Source organism: Bos grunniens, chromosome 3, assembly GCF_055505025.1.
Source record: "Bos grunniens cultivar Pamir isolate PY7600 chromosome 3, Bosgru_T2T1.0, whole genome shotgun sequence".
NCBI lineage: Eukaryota > Metazoa > Chordata > Mammalia > Artiodactyla > Bovidae > Bos > Bos grunniens.
In genome coordinates, this window is record NC_141167.1 from 108,838,651 (window position 1) to 108,866,476 (window position 27,826).

The 27,826-nt window shown below is 39.3% G+C and overlaps 1 protein-coding gene across 3 annotated transcripts in view; it reads left to right on the plus strand.

Moving 5' to 3' along the window:
• LOC147376736 (CD48 antigen-like) overlaps positions 1–27,826 on the plus strand; it is a 58,000-nt gene that overhangs the window by 14,499 nt on the left and 15,675 nt on the right. For all 3 annotated transcript variants that reach the window (XR_015161209.1, XM_086393480.1, XM_086393481.1), the window contains exon 2: positions 22,915–23,286. Coding sequence is in view for 2 of the 3 variants with exons in the window: in XM_086393480.1 (XP_086249606.1) it covers positions 22,915–23,286 (372 nt within the window). In the remaining variant the exon portion in view is untranslated. The remainder of the gene's footprint in view (positions 1–22,914; positions 23,287–27,826) is intronic.

The window sequence follows — 27,826 nt, forward strand, 5'->3', positions numbered from 1 at the left end:
TCTTTTGCATTTATATCTGCCCTAATTTTAAAGATTTCTTTCCTTCTACTAACCCTGAGGTTCTTAATTTCTTCCTTTTCTAGTTGCTTTAGGTGTAGAGTTAGCTTATTTATTTGACTTTTTTCTTGTTTCTTGGGGTATGCCTGTATTGCTATGAACTTTCCCCTTAGCACTGCTTTTACAGTGTCCCACAGGTTTAGGGTTGTTGCGTTTTCATTTTCACTCATTTCTATTCATATTTTGATTTGTTTTTTGATTTCTTCTGTGATTTGTTGGTTATTCAGCAGCGTGTTGTTCAGCCTTCATATGTTGGAATTTTTAATAGTTTTTCTCCTGTAATTGATACCTAACCTTACTGCATTGTGGTCAGAAAAGATGCTTGGAATGATTTCAATTTTTTAAAATTTACCAAGGCTAAATTTATGGCCCAGGATGTGATCTGTCCTGGAGAAGGTTCCGTGTGCAGTTGAGAAAAAGGTGAAATTCAGTGTTTTGGGGTGAAATGTCCTATAGATATCAATTAGGTCTAACTGGTCTATTGTATCATTTAATGTTTGTGTTTCTTTGTTAATTTTATGTTTAGTTGATCTATCCATAGGTATGAGTGGGGTATTAAAGTCTCCTACTATTGTTGTGTTATTGTTAACTTCCCCTTTCATACTTGTTAGCATTTATCTTACATATTGCGGTCCTCCTATGTTGGGTGCATATATACTTATAATTGTTATATCTTCTTCTTGGATTGATCCTTTGATCATTATGTAGTGTTCTTCTTTGTCTCTTTTCACAGCCTCTGTTTTAAAGTCTATTTTATCTGATATGAGTATTGCTACTCCTGCTTTTTTTTGGTCTCTATTTGTATGGAATATCTTTTTCCAGCCCTTCACTTTCAGTCGGTATGTGTCCTCTGTTTTGAGGTGGGTCTCTTGTAGAGAACATATACAGGGGTCTTGCTTTTGTATCCATTCAGCCAGTCTTTGTCTTTTGGTTGGGGCATTCAACCCATTTACGTTTATGGTAATTATTGATAAGTATGATCCCGTTGCCATTTACTTTGCTGTTTTGGGTTCGAGTTTATACACCGTTTTTGTGTTTCCTGTCTAGAGAATATCCTTTAGTATTTGTTGGAGAGCTGGTTTGGTGGTGCTGAATTCTCTCAGCTTTTGCTTGTCTGTAAAGCTTTTGATTTCTCCTTCATATTTGAATGAGATCCTTGCTGGGTGCAGTAATCTAGGCTGTAGGTTATTTTCTTTCATCACTTTAAGTATGTCCTGCCATTCCCTCCTGGCTTGAAGAGTTTCTATTGAAAGATCAGCTGTTATCCTTATGGGAATCCCCTTGTGGGTTATTTGTTGTTTTTCCCTTGCTGCTTTTAATATTTGTTCTTTGTGTTTGATCTTTGTTAATTTGATTAATATGTGTCTTGGGGTGTTTTGCTTTGGGTTTTTCCTGTTTGGGACTCTTTGGGTTTCTTGGACTTGGGTGATTATTTCCTTCCTCATTTTAGAGAAGTGTTCAACTATTATCTCCTCAAGTATTTTCTCATGGTCTTTCTTTTTATCTTCTTCTTCTGGGAATCCTATGATTCGAATGTTGTAGCATTTAATATTGTCCTGGAGGTCTCTGAGATTGTCCTCATTTCTTTTAATTCGTTTTTCTTTTTCCTCTCTGATTCATTTATTTCTACCATTCTATCTTCTACTTCACTAATCCTATCTTCTGCCTCCTTTATTCTACTATTTGTTGCCTCCAGAGTGTTCTTGATCTCTTATATTGCATTATTCATTATATATTGACTCTTTTTTATTTCTTCTAGGTCCTTGTTAAACCTTTCTTGTATCTTCTCAATCCTTGTTTCCAGGCTATTTATCTGTGATTCCATTTTGATTGCAAGATTTTGGATCATTTTCATTATCATTATTTGGAATTGTTTATCAGGCAGTTTCCCTATCTCTTCCTCTTTTGTTTGGTTTAGTGGACATTTATCCTGTTCCTTTACCTGCTGGGTATTCCTCTGTCTCTTCATTTTGCTTATATTGCTGTGTTTGGGGTGGGCTTTCTGTATTCTGGCAGTTTGTGGAGTTCTCTTTATTGTGGAGTTTCCTCACTGTGGGTGGGGTTGCATCAGTGGCTTGTCAAGTTTTCTTGGCTAGGGAAGCTTGTGTCGGTGTTCTGGTGGGTGGAGTTGGATTTCTTCTCTCTGGAGTGCAATAAAGTGTCCAGTAATTAGTTATGAGATGTCAATGGTTTTGGAGTAACTTTGGGCAGCCTGTATATTGAAGCTCAGGGCTGTGTTCCTGTGTTGCTGGAGAATTTGTGTGGTATGTCTTGCTCTGAAACTTATTGGCCCTTGGGTGGTGCTTGGTTTCAGTGTAGGTATGGAAGCATTTGATGAGCTCCTATCTTTTAATGTTCCCTGGAGTCAGGAGTTCTCTGATGTTCTCAGTATTTGGACTTAAGTCTCCTGCTTCTGGTTTTCAGTCTTATTTTTACAGTAGTCTCAAGACTTATCCTTCTATTCAGTACCGTTGATAAAACATGTAGGTTAAAGATGAAAAGTTTCTCCACAGTGAGGGACACCCAGAGAGGTTCACAGAGTTACATGGAGAAGAGAAGAGGGAGGAGGGAGTTAGAGGTGACCTGAATAAGATGAGGTGGAATCAAAAGAGGAGAGAGAAAGCTAGCCAGTAATCCTTGTGTGCGCTTCACAGTCTGGACCGCTCAGAGATGTTCACAGAGTTATATAGAGAAGATAAGAGGGAGGAAGGAGCAGAGGTGGCCAGGAGGATAAAAGGGAGGAATGAAAAGGAGAGAGAAATATCCAGTCAGTAATCAGTTCCCTAAGTGTTCTCCACCGTCTGGAACACACAGAGATTCACAGAGTTGGGTAGAGAAGAGAAGGGGGAGGGAGGAGACAGAGGCGACCTGGTGGAGAAAAAGGAGAGTCCAAAGGAGGAGAGAGCAGTCAAGCCAGTAATCTCGCTCCCAAGTAAAAATGGGTACAGAAGATTGGGTTCTTAAAGGTACAAAATTGATAACAAATACGAAAAAGCAAAGATTAAAAATCTAGAGTAGAGCTGGATTTTCAAAAATACAATATTAAAGAAAAGAAGAAGAATAAAAAAAACAAAGTCACAAAAATTATATATGAAGTAATAGTAGGTTATAAAAATGAAAATTAAAGGAGTAATAGAGGACTTAAAACTTTAAAAAAGTTAAAAAAAAAAAAGAATGATCATAAAAATAGTAAAAATATATCTAAGAATTTCTTTGGTGTCGTTGTGGGCAGTGTGGGGTCAGTTCATTTTCGGATAGTTCCTTGGTCCGGCTTATATTTCTCAAGATTAATAGACCCCTTCCTATGTAGTCGGTACTAACTACAGGGTTTTAATCTATTGCACCTGTCTCTTCCAAGGCGGTTCCCTCTGTTTTAGCTTCTTCTGTTTGCTGGTCTCTTCAGTGTCTGATTTCTGCTCTAACACAAGGAGGGGCGGTGGTGGACACTTTTTTTAGGCTCACTTGTTCAGTCGCGCTGTGGGGAGTGAGGGACGCTGCAAACAAATAACACTGGCGTGTGCTCACAGTGTCTCAGCCACACTAGGCCTGCCCTTGCTCATGGCGTGTGTGCCCTCCCTGCCCACAAAGCTCAAGCTTTAGGTTGCTCCACTGGGAACCATCAGAGGCCGGCCCTGGGCTGCATGCACCTCCCAGGTCTAAGATGCTCAGGTTCAGGGACTCAGGTAGTCCTCAGAGGCGCAGCTCGGTTGGGCCTGCGTTTTGTGCCCTTCCCAGGTCTGAGCAGCTCAGGTGATGAGGTGTTTGGTGAGCGCAGTCACTGTGACTTATCACATCTCCCATCTCTGCTGCTCGGTTTTCTGGGTGTACAACTGGCGCACCTTCTCAGGCAGATGATGACTGTCCAGAACCCCGAGAAGTCTTAGTTAACAATGAAGCCTGCTTACAGTTTGGTATATAATGTCTCTCTGGGGCTGTGATTGCCTCCTTCCAGCTCTGGCTGCCTGTCACCGGAGGGGGATGGTCTGCAGCCGGCTAATTCTGTTCAGTCCTTTGTTCCGTGCACGGTCCTGGTGGTATCTTAGGGCTTTTCTCGTGGTAGCTATCCCACAGTCTGGTTTGCTATCCCAAGTTAGTTCGCTCTGATTACCCTCAGCGCATTCAGGCCCAATCCTTACTCTAAGCAATGCAGCCCACACCTCCCTGCCCAGCCCCCGCTTGCTAGTGGCAGATGCAGGCATCTGCAATGCTTCTCCACTGGGGGAGTTACCGTTGGGCTCATAATCTGTGGGTTTTAATTATTTATTTATTTTTCCTCCCTGTTATGTTGCCCTCTGTGCTTCCAAGGCTCACCACAGACTCAGCAGTGAGATTGGAAACTTCTCTCTTTTTAAGACTCCATTCCCAGGACGGAGCTCCGTCCCTACCTCTTTCGTCTCTTTTTTTGTCTTTTATATTTTTTCCTACCTCTTTTCCAAGACAGTGGGCTGCTTTTCTGGGTGCCTGATGTCCTCAACTGGCATTCAGAGGTTGTTTTGTGGAATTTACTCAGCATTTAAATGTTCTTTTGATGAATTTGTGGGGGAGAAAGTGGTCTCCCCATCCTATTCTTCTGCCATCTTAGGACTTCCTCCGAGGTAGGTTTCTTCTATGCCCATTTTTTGAAGAATTTTAATCATAAATGGATGCTAAATTTTGTCAAAGGCTTTTTCTGCATCTATTGAGATTATCATATGGATTTTAATCTTTCAATTTGTTAATATGATGTATCACATTGATTTCCATATATTGAAGAACCCTTGCACCCCTGGAATAAACCCAACTTAATCATGGTGTATGAGTTTTTTGATGTGTTGCAGCATTCTGTTTGCTAAAATTCTGTTGAGGATTTTTGCATCTATATTCATCAGTGATATTGGCCTGCAGTTTTCTTTTTTGTGTGTTATTTTTCTCTGGCTTTGGTATCATGTTGTCTTGTAGAATAAGTTTGAAAGTGTTCCTACCTCCACAATTTTTTGAAAGAGTTTTAGAAGGATAGGCATTAGCTCTTCTGTAAATGTTTGATATAATTCTGCTGTGAAGCCAGCTGGTCCTGGGCTTTTGTTTGGGAAATTTTTGATCACAGCTTCAATTTTAGTGCTTGTAATTGAGTTGTCATAATTTCTATTTTTTCCTTCTTCAGTCTTGGCAGGTTGAACTTTTCTAAGAATCTGTCAATTTCTTCCAGGTTATCCATTTTATTGCCATATAGCTGTTCATAATAGTCTTTTATAATCCTTTGCATTTCTGAATTGTCTGTTGTAACCTCTCCTTTTTCATTTCTAATTTTGTTTATTTGATTCTTCTCTCTTTTTTCTTGATGAGTCTGGCAAAGATTTGTTAATTTTGTCTATCTTCTCAAAGAACCAGCTTTTAGTTTTATTAATCTTTACTATTGTTTCTTTCATTTCTTTTTCATTTATTTCTGCTCTGATCTTTATGATTTTTTTACTTCTACAAATTTTGGGGTCTTTTTTTTTTCTAGTAGTTTTAGGTGTAAAGTTAGGTTATTTTTTCGATGTTTTTTCTTGTTTCTTGAGGTAGGATTGTATTGCTATAAACTTCCATCTTAGAACTGCTTTTCCTGCATCCCATAGGTTTTGAGTTGCTGTGTTTTCATTGTCATTTTTTTCCCTAGAATTTTTATTTCCCTTGATTTCTTCAGTAACCTCTTGGTTATTTTTAAAATGTATTGTTTAATCTCCATATGTTCGTGTTTCTTACAGTTTTTTCTTCTAGTTGAGATCTAGTCTCATGGCATTGTGGTCGGAGAAGATGCTTGACATGATTTAAATTTTCTTAAATTTACTGAGGTTTGATTTATGACCCAAGATGTGGTCTATCCTGGAGAATGTTTCATGTGCACTTGAGAAGAAGGTGTATTCTTCTGCATTTGGATGGAATGTCCTGAAGATATCAATGAGACCCATCTCATCTAATGTATCATTTAAGACTTGTGTTTTCTTATTAATTTTCTGTTTTGATGATCTGTTCATTGGTGTAAGTGGCGTGTTAAAGTCTCCTACTATTATTGTGTTACTGTCAGTTTCTCCTTTTATGTCTGTTGGTGTTTGTCTTATGTATTGAGGTTCTCCTATGTTGGGTACATAGATATGTACAATTGTTATGTCTTCCTCTTGGATTGATTCCTTGATCATTATGTAGTGCCCTTCCTTATCTCTTGTAGTATTTTTTATCTTAAGGTCTCTTTTGTCTGATATGAGGATTGCTACTCCAGCTTTCTTTTGCTTCCCATCTGCATGGAATATATTTTTTCCATCCTCTCACTTTCAGTCTATATGTGTCTTGAGGTCTGAAGTGGGTTTCTTGTTGACAGAATATATATGGGTCTTGTTTTTGTATCCATTCAGCCAGTGTGTGTCTTTTGATTGGAACATTTAATCCATTTACATTGAAAGTAATTATTAATATATTTATGTTCCTATTGTCATTTTCTTAATTGTTTGGGGTTTATTTTGTAAATTTTTTTTCTTCTGTTGTATTTCTTGTCTATATAAGTCCCTTTAACATTTGTTGTAAAGTTGGTTCAGTGGTACTGAATTCTCTTAACTTTTGCTTGTCTGAAAAGCTTTTTATTTCTCCATCAATTTTGGGTGAGATCCTTTCTGGGTACAGTAATCTTAGTTGTAGATTTTTCCCTTTCAGTACTTTAAATATTTCCTGCCATTCCCTTTTGGCCTGCAGAGTTTCTGCTGAAAGGTCAGCTATTAAACATATGGAGTTTCCCTTGTATGTTACTTGTTGCTTTTCCTTTGCTGCTTTTAATATTCTTTCTTTGTGTTTAATCTTTGTTAGTTTGATTAGTATATATCTTGGCATGTTTCTCCTTGGGTTTATCCTGTATGGAAATTTTTGTGCCTCTTGGACTTGATTGACTATTTTCTTTTCCATGTTGGGGAAATTTTCAACTATAATCTCTTCAAACATTTTTTCATACCCTTTCTTTTTCTCTTCTTCTTCTCCCCTATAATTTGAATATTGGTGCATGTGATATTGTCCCAGAGGTCTCTGAGAGTATCCTCAGTTCTTTTCACTCTTTTTACTTTATTCTGCTCTTCAGAAGTTATTTCCATCTTACAGCTCACTGATTCATTCTTCTGTTTCAGATATTCTCCTATTGATTCCTTCCAGAGTATTTTTAATTTCAGCAATTGTGTTGTTTGTTTCTGTATGCTTATTCTTTAATTCTTCTAGGTCTTTGTTACTTGATTCTTGCATTTTCTCCGTTTTGTTTTCAAGATTTTTGATCATCTTTACTTTCATTATTCCGAATTCTTTTTAAGGTAGTTTGCCTATTTCCTCTTAATTTATTTGGACTTCTGTGTTTCTAATTTATTCCTTCATTTGTGTAGTATGTGTCTGCCTTTTCATTAATTTTTAAAACTTATTGTGTTTGAGGTCTTTTTTTCCCAGGCTTCAGTGTTGAATTCTTTCTTCCTCTTGGTTTCTGAGAGGAAATCAAAGGAAAGTGGAAAGAGAGGAAAGAAAGTAAAGAAAGAAAGAACAGATATGCAAAGTTAAATCGAGATAGATAAAGAAGATTTATATTCATTAGAGATTAACTGCAAGGGAATTAGAACAGTAGGAAAGGCAAAGAAAGGACAAATGTAGAAAAAATAATAATAGGTTTAAAATTAAACATTAAAATTAAATGAAGAGAAAAGAGAAAAAAATAAAAGGAAAATTCCACAGAACTGCAAAAGTCCAACATAGAGGCAGAGGTTTATAACAAGAATAAAAAGTGTGACTGAATATACACATATACATATACACCCATAAGCAAAATCAAAGCAGTCCAACAAAAATATTGTACAATAGATTGACCTGGTGAACAAAGGAAACCAAAAATTATATCTACCATTTAAGAACAAAACTAACTAAAGCACAAACTGGAAAACAAACTAAAGCAAAGTGCCAATTGGGGAATAAAGCAATGAAAATAAAACTAACAAATACGTTGAAAGTAAAGGAAAGAAAGAAAAGAAGGGAAGAATAGATATGCCAAGTTAAATGGAAGTAGATAAAGAAGATTTATATACATTAAGTTTAACTGCAAGGGGGAAAGAACAGTAGGAAAAGCAAATGAATAAATGTAGAAAAATAATAATAGTTTTAAAAAATTAAAAATATAAATTCAAAACGGAGAAAACAGAAAAGAAAAACTCCACAGAACTGCAAAATGCCAATGTAGAGTCAGAGGTTTATAACAACAATAAAAAATGTTACTGAGGAAAAAAAAGCTCAAAAGCTTAATTAGATTTCATAGTGCCAATAAAATCGACAACTACAACAGAGGGGGGAAAAAGGAAAAAAAATCCGAAAGAATCTATAGAACAAGTCAAAACACAAGAATAATTAATGTTTTTCTTGAGTCACTGGTGTCAGAGTCCTTTCCCTCACTGGAAGTCACAGTCCACCTCACCTCCCTAGGATGCCCTCCAACACTGTGTTGACCTCTTAACCTGTTGTGGGCGCAGCTCAGATTCTAATCTGGCCTTTGTCCTATGTGTTCATGCCTCCAAAGTCCACAGCTATCAGAACTAGTGGATTTTCTTTTGTGGGAGCTCTCAATGTCCTTTTATATATTCCATAGACATAGAATCTGTCTAGCTGATCATGTGGATTTAATCTGCAGCTTATACAGGTGATGGGATGGTTTTGGGTCTTCTTCCTTATCCACCCTGCCCCTGGGTGGATAAGGTTTCACTTGTGGTTTTATTTCCACCTCTGCATATGGGTCATCCACTGGGGTTTGCTCCTGAGGCTGTCCTGGAGGACTTGAGCCTACCCCAGTGAGGGCCAGGTGTGGTGGTGGTGCAGCTGCTTGGGTCGCAGGGGTTCTGGCAGCACCAGGTATTCAGGGGAATTGGTGGCTAGGGCAGCAGGAAATACAATGCTCTAGAAGGGAATGGCAACCAGTATTGGCCAATATACTCCAGTATTCTTGCCTGGAGAACCCTCCAACAGAGAAGCCTGGCAGGCCATAGTCTACAGGGTCGCAAAGAGCTGGACATGACCAAAGTGACCCTGCATGCATAGACACAAAACATTTTTGCCTGTGGCAGCTCTGCCCCAGTGAGAGTTGAGTGTGAAGGTGGTGCATCTGCTTGGCTTGTAGGGACTTTGGTGGCACCAAGTGTGCAGGGACACTGACTGCCTCCACCGCAGGAGTTATGGCCCTATCGGAGTCTTTTTTGAGCCTCCTGTAGCTGGAGATCAGAAGACCTCCTTGGCCAGTCTTTCTCCGCAGCTTTGCCCCTTCAAGCACTTAGAGGGCTCCCTTGCCTAGGGTCCTTCTCTGTTGTTTGGAGTGTCAGACACATAGAGCGGGGGCCCCCCTGGCTGGGGTCCTACTCTGTAGTTCTGTGCATCAGTCTCTTAACGGAGCACCTTGAGTGGGGTCCTACTCTGTAGTTCAGTGACTCAAGCATTTGATGATCCAGCCTCTTTATTGTTCAGCTGCCAATGCTGGTGGGTGGGGTGAGAGAAGCTATGGTGGTGTCTCCACCCCTTACGTGTGACTCAGCAGTATTGCCTTGCTTCCATGGCTATCTGGTTTTCCTTCACAAGCATTTCCCACCACAATCTCCTCCCTCACGACCCCTCAGTCCATCTCTCTGCACTCAACAGAAGCCCTCGCCCTGGAATTGCTCCACGTTCCCCAAACTTCAGCTTCCAGCCGCTGCACCTTCCAGGGCACCTGTGTCCCTGTCCAGGACATGTATGGCTGCAGCAAAGACTGTCTGATTCTCATTTCATTTAGGCTGCCACATTTCAGTTGTTTCCCTCTCAGCCTTAAATGTTTCTCCTGTGATTCAGACAATTGCTCTGATGTGAGAATCGGATCCCTGCTTCAGTTCCCCACCCCATCCCCCAACCCCCACCGAGGGCAGGTCCAGTCCTACTAACACCCTGCTTTACCCCCTTGTCCTTCATCCTCCTGAGTTTTGCGTGGGTCTATATATACTTTTCCACTGGTCAGGTACTCCTATCTGCTCTCAGCTGTGTTCTACATGCACTTCTGTGTCTGAAGAGGTGTTCCTGATGTAGAGAGAGATGTACTCCACGTCCACCTACTCCTCTGCCATCTTGTTCTCTATGTTAAGTATATTTTTATCACAATAAAAAACACATCATCAGTGTCTCTTTTGCTGTCTCGTACACAGGGTTATTGTTACCATCTTTCTAAATTCCATATATATGCGTTAGTATACTGTATTGGTGTTTTTCCTTCTGGCTTACTTCACTCTGTATAATAGGCTCCAGTTTCATCCACCTCATTAGAACTGATTCAAATGTATTCTTTTTAATGGCTGAGTAATACTCCATTGTGTATATGTACCACAGCTTTCTTATCCATTCATCTGCTGATGGACATCTAGGTTGCTTCCATGTCCTGGCTATTATAAACAGTGCTGCGATGAACATTGGGGTACACGTGTCTCTTTCCCTTCTGGTTTCCTCAGTGTGTATGCCCAGCAGTGGGATTGCTGGATCATAAGGCAGTTCTATTTCCAGTTTTTTAAGGAATCTGCACACTGTTCTCCATAGTGGCTGTACTAGTTTGCATTCCCACCAACAGTGTAAGAGGGTTCCCTTTTCTCCACACCCTCTCCAGCATTTATTACTTGTAGATGGTATGGGGAGGGAGGAGGGAGGAAGGTTCAGGATGAGGAACACATGTATACCTGTGGCAGATTCATTTTGATATTTGGCAAAACTAATACAATTATGTAAAGTTTAAAAATAAAATAAAATAAAAAAAACACATCAGAGATTTAAATTAAAAATGTAAATATTATTCACTTAATACCATTGTATCATGATTAGTCAACAGAAAAATAAGAGAATTCTATATCACCAAAACTACCATTTAAGAGAAAAAACCTGTAATCACTTTTTAAAATCCAGATGCATATCAGAATTATCTTTGAAGTTTTTGAAAAATACAAATTCCAAAGTATTGCTTTTATCTCCAGAGCTCCAGATATATTTCTAATGAGCAGCCATTTTTAAAACAACTGGACTAGATGATGATCTTTTACTTTTATCTAGTTTGTTTCAATTTTTCCATTTCATATTCAGTGCCCCCATTTCATTTAGTTTATGTTTCCCAATTTTTCCATCTCTTCTTTATTTGATGTTCTGTCTCAAGTCTTTATCAAGCATAGTAGAAAAGCTTTTGTATGCATGTATATAAATGGCATATATAATATATGAATTTTTGCCTAACTATAAAATTTATGACATTTTGATTCCACTTGTTTGACTTAGTATGAACAGAATACTAGATTTCTAATTTTAAAAACTAGATATGCAAAAAGCAACAAAGGTTTACTGTATAGCACAGGGAACTCTAGTCAATATCTTGTAGTAATCTATAATGGAAAGTAATCTGACAAATAATAAGTGTGTATAGTGAAAGTCACTCAGTCGTGTCTGACTTCTTGTGACCCCATGGACTGTAGCCTGCCATGCTCCTCCATGGGATTCCAAGCAAGAATACTGGAGTGCGTTGCCATTCCCCTTCTCCAGGGGTTCTTCCCAACCCAGGGTTCGAACTCGGATTTCCAGCATTGCAGGAAGACTCTACCAACTGAACCACCAGGGAAGCTAATATATATGTGTATATGTATAACTGAATTATCTTGCTGTGCACCTGAAATGTTATAAGTCCACTATGCTTCAATAAATATATATATATATATATATATAAAGAAAAAAAATGAATTTTAAAAAAGAATCTGCTACCAATGCAGGACATGCAAGAGGTGACAATTCAATCTCTGGGTTGGGAAGATTTGCTAGAGTAGGAAATGGCAACCTTGTCCAGTATTCTTGCCTAGAAAATTCCATGGGCAGAGGAGCTTGGCAGGCTACATACAGTCCATGGGGCCATAGAGAATTGGACACGACTGAGTGACTGAGCATACATTATGCAGACTGAGAATTTCTATTGTTTTAATAGAAATCTATAAGAATTTTTAGAATTTTTTCTATGTTGCTCATCAGGGTTGACAAGTTTAAAAAGGATGCAATAACTTAGGGGATAAATCTCCCTAGAAATAAAGGTCACATTTAGGGCTCTCCTGGTAGCTCAGACGGTAAAGCATCTGCCTACAATGCGGGAGACCCGGGTTCGATCCCTGGGTCAGAAAGATCCCCTGGAGAAGGAAAATGGCAACCCACTCCAGTATTCTTGCCTAGAAAATCCCATGGACTGAGGAGTCTGGTAGGCTACAGTCCATGTAGTCGCAAAAAGTCGGACACGACTAAGCGATTTCACTTTCACTTTCACTTTAGGTGAAATAACCTTGTCTTGCATTCTTTGGAACATGAATATAGTATGTGGGTAAAAATAATCTCATTGAAATTACTATTATAATTACTGATAGGAAGATATAGAATAGCAACATAATATCTTAAGTCTGTATCATTGTACTCAGACCTAGAGAGTTTCTTCACTTGTCTGCCTCCAGGATTCTCTCCAATCAAACTGATGCCCAGCACTAGGATTAGACCAGTTTTAGAGGTTACCTTCTTGAGAAATCTCAATTGCTTCCATTACTTAATTTTTTCAAAACTCCTTTGATTTTTGACCATGTTTGTACTTAATAATTTTCAATAAATCCAAATTAATTTCCCACAACATGCTAGTACATGACATTTACTTACACTATGAAAGTGAAAGTCACTGAATGGTGTCTGACTTTTTGCGACCCCATGAACTATACAGTCCATGGAATTCTCCAGGCCAGAATACTGGAGTGGGTAACCATTCCCTTCTCCAGAGGATCTTCCCAACCCAGGGACTAAACTCAGGTCTCCTGCATTGCAGGAGGATTCTTTACCACCTGAGCCACCATTTGAGTGAGACTAATTACAACTATCTTGCTAGATTCTGCATTCAAGCCTCCACTTCTATTATTTATTTCCTTATTGTAAATATTCTCTGTCCTTCTCATTCTGAACTCTCACCTACCCAGTGATAGTCTAATTAACTTCCACTCGTCATTTAAATAATTTCTCCATCTACACCAGTCTAATTCTTTCTTCTGAGAAGCTCTATCCAGATCCAGATGATTGACACAAAATAATTCTCAATGTGTTAGAAAAACTTCCCAAAGACATGGAAGTTTTGTGTCTCTCCCATTTTTTTCTAGGTATTTATGAAATACTTTCTAATGATAGACAATTAACAGAATTCATAATAACCCATTAAAATCAATTGCTATTATTATTGGTAATTGGCTGGAAAGAGAAAAAGATTCTTACGTAAGACTAATGTTTATTAAAAAACAAAAACAAACAAACAAAAAACACACACCCTTTCTCTAAAGCTAAAATCTCTATTTATGAGGCAAGGAAGAAATATGTTTAGTTGCCCCATCACTACCTCAGTCATGTTAATAGAGAATACTTTAAGGATATTTTTGCTCAAAACTAAATTTTTACCATTCCAAGAAAAATGAAACAATCATGGGATGATTTATTTAATGGCCAAGAGTAAGAAAGGCTTGAGTATGACAAAGACAAGGGCACAATCAAAAACTTCTGAAAAACAAAAAACGTTGATAGATTTGACCCCATGCTCAGTTGGTTCAGTCGTGTCTGACTTTTTGTGACCCTATGGACTTTAGCTCTCCAGCCTTCTCTGCCCATGGGATTCTCCAGGCAAGAATAATGAAGTGGGTTGCCATGCCCTCCTCCAGGGAATTTTCCCAACCCAGGGATCGAACCTATGTCTCTTGCTTCTCCTGAATTGCAGGCAGATTCTTTATCCACTGAGCCAACTGGGAAGCCCACATGGTTAGAAAAAATGTCACAAATAAGAGAAAATAGTATAACTCATATATTAAAAGTCAAAAAAGGGGGAAATATTTAAATATTCTTCCTTTGGAAAATAAGAGGATCAATAACAATTCAGGAGAATTCTATGTGACTATGCAAAAGACTAACTCAGTTATTTATGTGCTGTTATAAAATAATTACTAACCTACATCATCAAGGGGGAAAAAAGCACTGTTCAGAGCAGATTACATAACTTGTTATTCGTGTAAAAAAGAAGGGGAATTATGTATATGTTTTCTATACATACAGATAGAATATCTTTGAAAAGTTATAGGGTAAAGGAAAAAGGCATGAGTCTTTTCATAGTTTATCATTCTATACCGTTTACATTTTTAGCTATATGACTTTATTGGCTATTTAAAAGCTTAATAAAGTTGAAAAAATTAAACTGCCCTGACTCGCTATAGACAACAAGACATACATAGGATGAAAGGGAAAGAATGGGGGCAGGGGGATCTACATAAGTCATAGTGAAAAGAGAGCTAGGGTAACTTCTGATATTAGAAAAATAGATTTTAAGTAAAAAATAAAGTTATGAGACAAAAATGGGACATTTTATACCTATAAAGGGTCAATTCATCAAGAAAATATAACAAGTATGCAATATGCATGCCAAACAACAGTCTGCAAATTATGAAACAAATATTGACAGAACTAAAAGGAAAAATATTTTTACAAAAATAATAGGAAACTTCAGTGCCTTATTTACAGATAAAACATCTAGAAAAAGATCAGTAAATCATGGAGAACTTGGGCAATATTATAAACCAACTAAATTTATAAAATACATGTATAGAACACTCTACCCAACAACAGAATGCACATTTTTCTTAATTGCACTTGGACATTCTATAAGGTAAATCATGTTAGACCATGAATAAAAATTCATGAATTTTAAAAGTTCAAAATTATAGAAACTATCTTCTCAGACCATACTGTGTCCAAGGTAGATATCAATACCCAAAGGTAGAAATTAATAACCAAAAGAAAGCTGGAAAATTTGTAATTACATGAAAATTTAACAAAATACTCTTATTCAACCAATAGGCCAAAGAAGAAATCAAAAGAGAAATGAAAAAATACTTTGTGATGAATGAAAATGAAGCAAAACATACAAAAATTTATAAATGTATTAAAAGTACTGCTCATTCATTACATTACATTATGGTTATAAATCCCTACATTAAAAAATTAAAAAGGATCTCAAATCAACAATGTAAATATATATCTTATGGAACTATCAAAAGAACAAACTAAACCCAAAACCAGCAGAATAAAAGGAAATAATAACAGAGATTAGTGCAGACATAAATGAAATAGAATGTAGAAAAGTAATTGAATCAGTGAAATCAATGAAACCACAAGTTAGTTTTTTGAAAAGATCAACAAAATTGAGAGAGATAATAGTTGAACAACATTGGGAATACACAAAATGCCACTGAATCATACTCTTTATAGTGTTAATTGTATGAGAATTTGACCTCAAAAAAAGACAAGTACCTAAGAGTGAGTGCATGTGTACTAAGTTGTCTCAGTCATGTCTGACTCTTTGTCACCCTATGGACCGTAGCACACCAGGCATACTGGAGTGGTTGCCATGCTCTCCTCCAGGGGATCTTCCAGACCCAGGGATTGAACCCAGGTCTCCTGAATTTCCTGCATCGACAGGCAGGTTCTTTATTGCCAGCACCACCTGGGAAACCTGTACCTAAGGATATGCTGGTACAATTCTTGAAATATAACGAAAAGAGCAAGAAGTTTCCAAAGGGAAAATATTTTTAAAGAAAAAAAAAAAATTCAGACTTTTCATCTGCAAACTGGAAGTTTGATGACAGTGAAAAGGCATCTGTGTGCTACTCAGAGAATAGGAGAGCAATCTTTGCCATTCAGCCTCAATGCCATCCTGGATGGCTCAGCAGTAAAGAATTTGCCTGGAATGCAGGAGACTCAGGTTCAATCCCTGGGTTGAGAAGATTCCCTTGGAGAAGGAAATGGCAACCCACTCCAGTATTCTTGCTTGAGAAATTCCATGGAGAGAGGAGCCTGTTGGGCTACAGTCCACAGGGTCACAAAAGAGTTGTGTATGACTTAGTGACTAAACAAGAGAAGACATTAGCACTTAAGTAAGGATTCAGAAAAGCCTCTTGATGAAAGTGAAAGTGGAGAGTGAAAAAAGTTGGCTTAAAGCTCAACATTCAAAAAACAAAGATCATGGCATCCGGTCCCATTACTTCATGGGAAATAGATGGGGAAACAGTGGAAACAGTGTCAGACTTTACTTTTGGGGGGCTCCAAAATTACTGCAGATGGTGACTGCAGCCATGAAGTTAAAAGATACTTACTCCTTGGAAGGAACGTTATGACCAACCTAGATAGCATATTCAAAAGCAGAGACATTACTTTGCCAACAAAGGTCCGTCTAGTCAAGGCTATGGTTTTTCCAGTGGTCATGTATGGATGTGAGAGTTGGACTGTGAAGAAGGCTGAGCGCCGAAGAATTGATGCTTTTGAACTGTGGTGTTGGAGAAGACTCTTGAGAGTCCCTTGGACTACAAGGAGATCCAACCAGTCCATTCTGAAGATCAGCCCTGGGATTTCTTTGGAAGGAATGATGCTAAAGCTGAAACTCCAGTACTTTGGCCACTTGATGTGAAGAGTTGACTCATTGGAAAAGACCCTGATGCTGGGAGGGATTGGGGGCAGGGGGAGAAGGGGACGACAGAGGATAAGATGGCTGGATGGCATCACCGACTCGATGGACGTGAGTCTGAGTGAACTCCGGGAGTTGGTGACGGACAGGGAGGCCTGGAGTGCAGCGATTCATGGGGTCGCAAAGAGTCGGACACGACTGAGCAACTGAACTCAACTGAACTGAAGGATTCAGAGAGTATATCACTCACAGAGCCTATTTGAGAAAAATCCTCAAAAAAGTTGTCCATCAAATAAGAAGCTAATCTTAACAGTAGGTGGGCTTCTCAGGCGGTGCTAGCAGTAAAGAACCCACCTGCCAATGCAGGAGACATAAGAGACATGAGTTTAATCCCTGCGTTGAGAAGATTCCTTGGAGGAGGAAGAATAATGGCAACCCACTCCAGTATTCTTGCCTGGAGAATCCCATGGACAGAGAAGTCCAGCGGGCTACAGTCCATAGGGTTGCAAAAAGTTGAACACAACTGAAGCAACTTAGAACCCACATGGAACAGTAGAGAAAGATAAAGAATAAACAGTAGTGAGCAAAAAACCACACAACAATGTAATTAAACTGCATAGATGATGATAATGTAAGATCAAGAAGAGATAGAAAGAATACACAGAAAAAATGTACAAAAAAGATCTTAATAACCCAAATAACCATAATGGTGTGGTCATGTACCCAGAGCCAGACATTCTGGGGTGTGAAGTCAAGTGGGCCTTGTAAAGCACTGCTGTCAATAAAGCTATAGTAGAGGTGATGGAATTCCAGCAGAGCTATTTAAAATCCTAGAAGTTGATGCTATCAAAGGACTTCATTAAATATGTCAGCAAATTTGGAAAACCCAGCAGTGGCCACAGGACTGGAAAAGGTGAATCCTCATCCCAATTCCCAAGAAGGGCAATACTAAAGAATGTTCAAAGCACTGGACAATTGCACTCATCTTCCACATTAGTAAGGTTATGCTCAAAATCCTCCAAGTTAGGCTTCAGCATTATGCCAACCAAGAAATTTCAGATGTTCAGGCTGGATTTAGAAAAGGCAGAGGAATCAGAGATCAAATTGCCAACATTCACTTTCTTGCTTTCATAAAGAAAGCAAGAGAATTTCAGAAAAACATCTACCTCTGTTTCATTGACTACACTAAAACCTTTAACTGTGTGGATCATAACAAATTGTGGAAAGCTCTTAAAGAGATAGGAATACCAGACCATCTTATCTGTCTCCTGTGAAACCTATATGCATTTCAAGAATCAACAGTTAGAACCTTGTATGGAACAACTGACTGGTTCAGGATTGAGAAAGGACTATGACAAGGCTGTTTATTGTCACCCTGTTTATTTAACTTACACGCGTAGCATGTTATGTGAAATGCCAGGCTGGATGAGTTACAAGCTGGAATCAATATTGCCGGGAAAAATATCAACAATCTCAGATATGCAGATGATATCACTCTAATGGGAGAAAGTGAATAGGAACTAAAGAGCTTCTTGATGAGGGTGAAGGAGGAGAGTGAAAAAGCCGACTTAAAACTCAGTATTAAAAAACTAAGATCATGGCATCTGGTCCCATCACTTCATGGCAAATAGAAGAGGAAACGGCAGAAGCAGTGACAGATTTCCTATTCTTGGGCTCTAAAATCACTGCAGATGGTGACTGCAGCCATAAAATTAGAAGACAATTGCTTCTTGGCAGAAAAGCTATGAAAAACCTAGGCAGTGTACTAAAAAGTAAAGACATCACTTTGCCAACAAATGTCCGTATAGTCAAGGCTATGGTCTTTCCAGTAGTCATGTACATGTGAGAGAGTTGGACCGTAAAGAAGGCAGAGCACCAAAGAATTGATGCTTTCCAACTGTGGTGCTGGAGAAGACTTTTGAGAGTCCCTTGGACAGCAAGGAGATCAAACCAGTCAATCTTAAAGGAAATCAACACTGAATACTCATTGGAAGGACTGATGCTGAAGCTAATACTTTGGCCACCTGATGTGAAGAGATGACTCATTGCAAAAGACCCTGATGCTGGGAAAGATTGAAGGCAGGAGGAGAAGGGGACGACAGAGGATGAGATGGTTGAGTGGCATCACTGATTCAATGGACATTAAGTTGGGCAAACTCTGGGAGATGGTGAGGGACAGGGAACCCTGGTGTGTTGCAGTCCATGGGGTCTCAAAAAGTCAGAAACGACTTGACTACTGAACAACAACAGCGACAAAGAATCTTAAAATCAAGGAGTCATATTTTCAGAGAAAATATAATAAATGTCTGGACACAGAACACTTGACTAAGTCAGTGAAACCTTCAAATTGGAAGAATGTTGCAGGGGGAGGTGTAAGAATAGTACAAGGCTGAGCAGGGAATGTGGGCTAGTGAATGTTCTACATTTTCATTCTAGTTGTGATGGTGGTAAGCAACAGAGAATAAAGAACAGGATGGGTATTATTTAACTATTTTAATATAATAGTGAAGAAGTATATGTATTAAGGAGATGAGTAATAATGGAATGAGAAGTACAAAGGCATTTTGGAAGTACTAAGAAATAGACAAAGAAAAGAATGAAAGGAAATCTGACCTCAGCTCTCAGTAGCGCTGCCCTAGTTGTCCACCCCTCCTTCATGAAACACTTTCCTTCTTTGGCTTTTCTGACCCTGCCCTTACCTGGTCTTCCCCACTGGCTGTTCCTTCTCCACCTCTCCCAATGGACCTGAATCCTCTGGTGGTCAGTGCTATGCCCTCTTTCCTTCCCTAGCTATAGTCACCTAATCCCTAGGTGATTTTAGCTAATTCCATGGCTGTAAGTAGCATGACTGCACTAAGGGCCACATTTCCAGCCTGGACATCTGCCCCCCAGGCTTAACCCATCTATGTGGCCCATTTAACATCTGTTCTTGGAAGCCAAAGTTGACAGTATAAAGCTGAATTCTTGTGTTATGCCTACCTTCACCACAAACCTGCTCCTCCCCAGACTTTAATGATATTTATAGCTCAATAAATGTCACTCCATCTACCCAATTGTTTAAGCCAAAAACCTAGAAATCATCTTTGATTCTTCTTTTCCTTCTCTCTGACATCCAGTCCATCAGCAGTCTCTATAACTCTACCTCCAAAATTTCCTGAATCTCCCCATTTCTCCTGATTCCCTACCACCATCCTTCTCTCACTTAACCTACTGCAAAAGCCTCTGAACTGGAATCCCTTTTCCTCTTCTTGCCTTCTTATAAATCATTATGCACACAGTATGTATTCTAAAGTGATCAATAAAAATGTAAAGCACATATTACCCCGCTGAAAACCATTTGGCAGCTTCCTGTGGCAATCAGAATCTATCCAAACCACCTACAAACCCTACAAGGCCTTTCCTGCCTTAGTCTTTCTTCAGATCTCTTCTTCACTCAGTCCACTCCAGGCACAGTCCTCCATTCATCCCACATGGAGACCATGATCTTTTGTACACTGGAAAATTTGTATGCCTGGAAGAATTCATTCTGTCCTCTAATCATTCAGAACTCACTTTAGCTGTCACATCTTTTTAGGGTACTTTCTTAATAAACCATCCATGCCTCACACATCCATTAAACCACCAATATCTTATCACATTATCTCTAATTGTCAATCAGCATTTTGGTTACAAGCAACAGATATCAACTGACTGTGGATGAACATAGAGCCTGCCAAACAGTGAAGTAAACCAGAAAGAGAAAAGTAAATGTTGATATATAGAAATATATATATGCATATAAATGGAATCTAAGAAAATTGGTACTGATGAACTTATTTGCAGGGTGGGTAAAGATACAGAAGTAGAGAACAGATGTAGAGAACACAGTGGGGGAAGGAGAGGGTGGGACAAATTGAGAGAGTAGCATTGACATATATACACTGCTGCTGCTGCTGCTGCTGCTGCTAAGTCGCTTCAGTCGTGTCTGACTCTGTGCGACCCCATAGGCAGCAGCCCACCAGGCTCCCCCGTCTCTGGGATTCTCCAGGCAAGAATACTGGAGTGGGTTGCCATTTCCTTCTCCAGTGCATGAAAGTGAAAAGTGAAAGTGAAGTCGCTCAGTCGTGTCTGACTCTTAGTGACCCCATGGACTGCAGCCTACCAGGCTCCTCCGCCCATGGGATTTTCCAGGCAAGAGTACTGGAGTGAGGTGCCATTGCCTTACCCTGTGTAAAATAGCAAGTGGGAAGCAGCTGTATAGCACAGGGAACTCAGCTCAGTGCTTTGTGATGACCTAGAGGGCTGGGGTGGGGGGTGGGGTGGGAGGAGGCTCAAGAGGAAGGGAATATGTGTATACCAATGGCTGGTTCACGTTGTTATATGGCAATAACCAACACAATATTGTAAAGCATTATCCTCCAATTAAAAATAAATTTAAAAAACATTTAATCCAGTTACATTTAAAGTAATTATTGATATGTATATTCCTATTTCCATTTTCTTAATTGTTTGGGGTTGATTTTGTAGATCTTTTTCTTCTCTTGTATTTCTTGACTATATAAGTCCAAGAAATCAACTGATAGTTAAATATTCATATTAAAGGAGAGCAGGTGGTCCACAGACCTTTGAGGGATCCGGTGACCAGGCTCTGAGATGACTCATCCAGGAGCCACAACAGAACTGGTCCAGTAGAAACTGGTCTGTTACTTCTGACACAGACACCACAGCTTACATCCCACTGACAGGATACTTGACTTGCCTCACAACCGCTGTCACCCTTGCATCAATAGCACGTATACTGTGGTCCCCCTCTCACCATGCAGTAGCTTCTGTTTGGAAGTCTGAGTAGGTGCATCTGACTGGAGGAGCCCAGGTTATGTGCTGTCTCTGCTATAAAGGTGGCTGGGAAAGTATCAGGCATTTTCACACTGGGCTGTGTTTCATAAGACAGAAAATTCCATAAATATGAGAAAGGAGTTCAGATGAGAAGGGAGTTCAGATGTTCAACCTAACAGAGATGGCTTTCTTGAGCATCAGGAATCTCACCATGGAAATGAGTGGACTACATCACTGACTCGATGGACATGAGTCTGAGTGAACTTCAGGAGTTGGTGATGGACAGGGAGGCCTGGCGTGCTGCGATTCATGGGGTCGCAAAGAGTCGGACACGACTGAGCGACTGATCTGATCTGATCTGATATACAGCAAAAATCAAATTCCACTCAGGAAAATTGAATGAGGAAGAATTTAGACTCTGTTTATATGGTAAGGTGTGGAACCATGCCCCATGAAATCTGTGCCACATCCTTTTTTAACAGCACTTACAAGTATCTGAAATCTTGTACTTTCTCCTGATTTTTTCAGCAGTCTCCTTGACTACAATGGTAGTTCCATGAAAGCAGGGATCTGGTCCACCTGTTCACCACTGTATCTCTAGCAATCTCAGTTATGCCTAGCTCATTAAACATTTATTGAAAGAAAGTGGACTGAGGGCCCAATGAGTAAAAATTTGTATCAAATAAGTAGAGTTTCAAGAAAGAGTAGTCATATGTCAAGTGCCACAAGATAGTCCCATAAGGTTAGGACTGACAGATTGACTAATGACATGCGGATTTGTTAATTTTAAGTAGTCATCAATATCTCAATCAAGAGCAATTTCAGAGGAATGGTGGCCAGAAACCAAAAAACAATGGGTTGAGGGGGAAAAAAAGATAGCATAGGAGAGAGCTGAAATAATTTTCTTCTAGTGTATAGAAACAATGGAGAAATTGTATTATTACTCATCAACTTCAATATTTTTCGTTTCTATTTCCTAGAATTAAATCATGGAGAAGGCAATGGCACCCCACTCCAGTACTCTTGCCTGGAAAATCCCAGGGACAGAGGAACCTGGTGGGCTGCAGTCCATGGGGTCGCTAAGAGTCGGACACGACTGAGCGACTTCACTTTCACTTTTCACTTTCATGCATTGGAGAAGGAAATGGCAACCCACTCCAGTGTTCTTGCCTGGAGAAACCCAGAGACAGGGGATCCTGGTGGGCTGCCGTCTATGGGATTGCACAGAGTCAGACATGACTGTATCGACTTAGCAGCAGCAGCAGTAGCAGAATTAAACCAAAGGCCATATTGGGTGCAAGCTGCAAGAAAAGGAAAGAGCATGAGTCTGGAAGGGTGATAGATGTGTGCTTGAATCAAAACTATCAACTTCTAGGCAGGACCAATGCCTAAGCAAGTTTACCTCTTCAGTTTTGTTTCCTTGTCTGTAAAAACGGAGATAATCTTTTTATAAGTGTAAAATTAGTGTGATGTGAAGACAGCAGATATAGCAAAACATTTGCTCTGCTTCTTTCTTCCTCCAGGCTTATCTAGTCCTTCACCAGATTCTCAAGCTGTCAAATACCCCAGCTCTTCCTGCACGTTGAAAAGGACTGTTGGGACATCTGTCCAGCTGACACTGACCTCCCCTTTGCATCCTAACGTCCGAGAGATTGAATGGAATTGGAAATCTGAGGATGATGAGAAAACACAGCTTCTAGTGTCCTGGAAGCCTCAGACCCCTAATCCTGACTGGTATGAACTTGAAGAAATATACAAGCACAGACTCAACCTAACAGAGATGGCTTTCTTGAGCATCAGGAATCTCACCATGGAAATGAGTGGACTATATACAGCAAAAATCAAATTCAACTCAGGAAAATCGAATGAGGAAGAATTTAGACTCTGTTTATATGGTAAGGTGTGGGACCATGCCCCAAGCATGCATTCCAACAACCACTTTATTTAAAGTAAGTTAGCCTAAACTCAGGGTATTTTTTTAAAAGTCATTTCTTTTTTAAGAAAATTTTACATCTCTTCTGATGCCTTAAAGGTAAAACTAAATTTTAAAAATTACATCTTAGGAAAAACTAGCTACAATTTCTTTTTGTTTGTTTAAAAGTATTTATTTAGAACAAGAACAAAAAATCGCTTAAGCTTTGTCACCTTCCAGTTAATCCACCTCTAGCAGAACCAAGGTAAGTCCTGACCACCTGACCTCCCCTCCCTGGCTTGACCCTTATCCGAACTCCGCCCCCCCCCCATCCCCCACTCTAGGGACCTACACACAGCTGGTGGAGGGAAGGTACAGGATACAGGATGGGGTCTAATGCTACATATCTCATGAGAAACAACCAATGAAAGTTTTAACAGAATGATCACTTGAGAGGCTCCCCAGGAGTGTGAAAGTAAAAGTGTTAATCACTCAGTTGTGACTCTTTGGGACCCCATGGGCTCTAGCCCACCAGGCCCCTCTCTCCATGGAGTTCTCTAGGCAAGAATGCTACAGTGGGTTGCCATAGAGGCCCACTCAAGAGTATACAAAAAAAAAAAAAAAAAAACTTTCAATTGTAAAATACTGCAAAAATTGATTATTAGAAATATACAGTTGTATCAGAAATGTCTTTATTGGTTGCTTCAAAAACTGACTAAAAAATTTTTTTTTAATTGGAGGCTAATTACTTTACAAATTGTAGTGGCTTTGCCATACATTGACATGAATCCGCCATGGGTGTACATGTATTCCCCATTCTGAACCCCCCTCCCACCTCCATCCCCATCCCATCCCTCTGGGTCACCCCAGTGCACCAGCCCCGAGCACCCTGTATCATGCATCGAACCTGGACTGGCAATTAGTTTCACATATGATAATATACATATTTCAATGCCATTCTCCCAATCATCCCACCCTCACCCTCTCCCACAGAGTCCAAAACACTGTTCTATACATCTGTGTCTGTTTCGCTGTCTCACATACAGGGTTATCATTGCCATCTTTCTAAATTCCATATATGTGCGTTAGTATACTGTATTGGTGTTTTTCTTTCTGGCCTACTTCACTCTGTATAATAGGCTCCAGTTTCATCCACCTCAGTAGAACTGATTCAAATGTACTCTTTTTAATGGCTGAGTAATATTTCATTGTGTATATGTACCACAGCTTTCTTATCCATTCATCTGCTGATGGACATCTAGGTTGCTTCCATGTCCTCTCTATTATAAACAGTGCTGTGATGAACATTGGAGTACCCGTGTCTCTTTCAATTCTGGTTGTGTATGCCCAGTAGTGGGATTGCTGGGTTATATGGCAGTTCTATTTTGGTTTTTTAAGGAATCTCCACACTGTTCTCCATAGTGGCTGTCCTAGTTTGCATTCCCACCAAAAGTGTAAGAGGATTCCCTTTTCTCCACGTCCTCTCCAGCATTTATTCTTGTAGACTTTTGGATAGCAGCCATTCTGACTGGTGTGAAATGGTACCTCATTGTGGTTTTGATTTGCATTTCTCTGATAATGGGAGATGTTGAACATCTTTTCATGTGTTTGTTAGCCATCTGTATGTCTGCTTTGAAGAAATGTCTGTTTAGTTCTTTAGCCCATTTTTTGATTGGGTCATTTATTTTTCTGGAATTGAGCTGCAGGAGTTGCTTGTATATTTTTGAGATTAATTCTTTGTCAGTTGCTTCATTTCGGGAGACCTGGGTTCGATCCCTGGGTTGGGAAGTTCCCTGGAGAAGAAAAAGGCAACCCACTCCAGTACTCTTGCCTAGAAAATCCCATGGACGGAGGAGCCTGGTGTCCATGCGGTTGCAAAGAGTCAGACACGACTGAGTGACTTCACTTTCACTTTCATTTGCTATTATTGTCTCCCATTCTGAAGGCTGTCTTTTCACCTTGCTTATAGTTTCTTTTGTTGTGCAAAAGGTTTTAAGTTTAATTAGGTCCCATTTGTTTATTTTTGCTTTTATTTCCAATATTCTGGGAGGTGGGTCATAGAGGATCCTGCTGTGATTTATGCCAGAGAGTGTTTTGCCTATCTTTTCCTCTAAGAGTTTTATAGTTTCTGGTCTTATGTTTAGATCTTTAATCCATTTTGAGTTCATTTTTGTGTATGGCGTTAGAAAGTGTTCTAGTTTCATTCTTTTACAAGTGGTTGACCAGTTTTCTCAGCACCACTTGTTAGAGAGATTGTCTTTTCTCCATTGTATATTCTTGCCTCCTTTGTCAAAGATAAGGTGTCCATAGGTGTGTGCATTTATCTCTGGGCTTTCTATTTTGTTCCATTGATCTGTATGTGTGTTTTTGTGCCAGTACCATACTGTCTTGATGACTGTGGCTTTGTAGTACAGCCTGAAGTCAGGCAGGTTGATTCCTCCAGTTCCATTCTTCTTTCTCAAGATTGCTTTGGCTATTCGAGGTTTTTTGTATTTCCATACAAATTGTGAAATTATTTGTTCTAGTTGTGTGAAAAATACAATTGGTAGCTTGATAGGGATTGCATTGAATCTATAGATTGCTTTGGGTAGTACACTCATTTTCACTATATTGATTCTTCCAGTCCACGAACATGGTGTATTTCTCCATCTATTTGTGTCCTCTTTGACTTCTTTCATCAGTGCTTTATAGTTTTCTATATATAGGTCTTTAGTTTCTTTAGGTAGATATAATCCTAAGTATTTTATTCTTTTCGTTGCAATGGTGAATGGAATTGTTTCCTTAATTTCTCTTTCTGTTTTCTCATTATTAGTGTATAGAATGCAAGGGATTTCTGTGTGTTGATTTTATATCCTTCAACTTTACTATATTCATTGATTCAGATCAGATCAGTCGCTCAGTCATGTCCGACTCTTCGCGACCCCATGAATTGCAGCATGCCAGGCCTCCCTGTCCAACACCAACTCCCGCAGTTCACTCAGACTCACATCCATCGAGTCAGTGATGCCATCCAGCCATCTCATCCTCTGTCGTCCCCTTCTCCTCCTGCCCCCAATCCCTCCCAGCATCAGAGTCTTTTCCAATGAGTCAACTCTTCGCATGAGGTGGCCAAAGTATTGGAGTTTCAGCTTTAGTATCATTCCTTCCAAAGAAATCCCAGGGCTGATCTCCTTCAGAATGGACTGGTTGGATCTCCTTGCAGTCCAAGGGACTCTCAAGAGTCTTCTCCAACACCACAGTTCAAAAGCATCAATTTTTCTGGTGAAGTCCTTAGGGTGTTCTATGTGGAGGATCATGTCATCTGCAAACAGTGAGAGTTTTACTTCTTCTTTTCCAATTTGGATTTCTTTTATTTCTTTTTCTGCTCTGATTGCTGTGGCCAAAACTTCCACCACATGTTGAATAGTAGTGGTGAGAGTGACCACCCTTGTCTTGTTCCTGACTTTAGGGGAAATGCTTTCAATTTTTCACCATTGAGGATAATGTTTGCTGTGGGTTTGTCTTATACAGCTTTTATTATGTTGAAGTATGTTCCTTCTACTCCTGCTTTCTGGAGGGTTTTCATCATAAGTGGATGTTGGATTTTGTCAAAGGCTTTCTCTACATCTATTGAGACAATCATATAGTTTTTATCTTTCAAGTTGTTAATGTGGTGTATTACATTGATTGATTTATGGATATTGAAGAATCCTTGCATCCCTGGGGTAAAGCCCATTTGATCATGATGTATGATCTTTTTAATATGTTGTTGGATTCTGATTGCTAGAATTTTGTTCTGGGTTTTTGCATCTATGTTCATCAGTGATATTGACCTGTAGTTTTCTTTTTTTGTGGCATCTTTGTCTGGTTTTGGTATTAGGGTGATGGTGGCCTCATAGAATGAGTTTGGAAGTTTACCTTCCTCTGCAATTTTCTGGAAGAGTTTGAGTAGGATAGGTGTTAGCTCTTCTATAAGTTTTTGGTAGAATTCAGCAGTGAAGCCATCTGGACCTGGGCTTTTGTTGGCTGGAAGATGTCTGATTACAGTTTCAATTTCTGTGCTTGTGATGGGTCTGTTAAGATTTTCTATTTCTTGCTGGTTCAGTTTTGGAAAGTTGTACTTTTCTAAGAATTTGTCCATTTCTTCCAAGTTGTCCATTTTATTGGCCTATAGTTGCTGATAGTAGTCTCTTATGATCCTTTGTATTTATGTGTTGTCTGTTATGATCTCTCCATTTCCATTTCTTTCTTTTTTTAAATTTATTTATTTTAATTAGAGGCTAATTACTTTATAATATTGTTTTGGTTTTGCCCCATTTTCAATTTTGTTGATTTGATTTTTCTCCCTTTGTTTTTTGATAAGTCTGGCTAATGGTTTGTCCATTTTATTTATCTTCTCAAAGAACCAGCTTTTGGCTTTGTTGATTTTTGCTATGGTCTCTTTTGTTTCTTTTGCATTTATTTCTCCCCTAATTTTTAAGATTTCTTTCCTTCTACTAACCCTGGGGTTCTTCATTTCTTTCTTTTCTGGTTGCTTTAGGTGT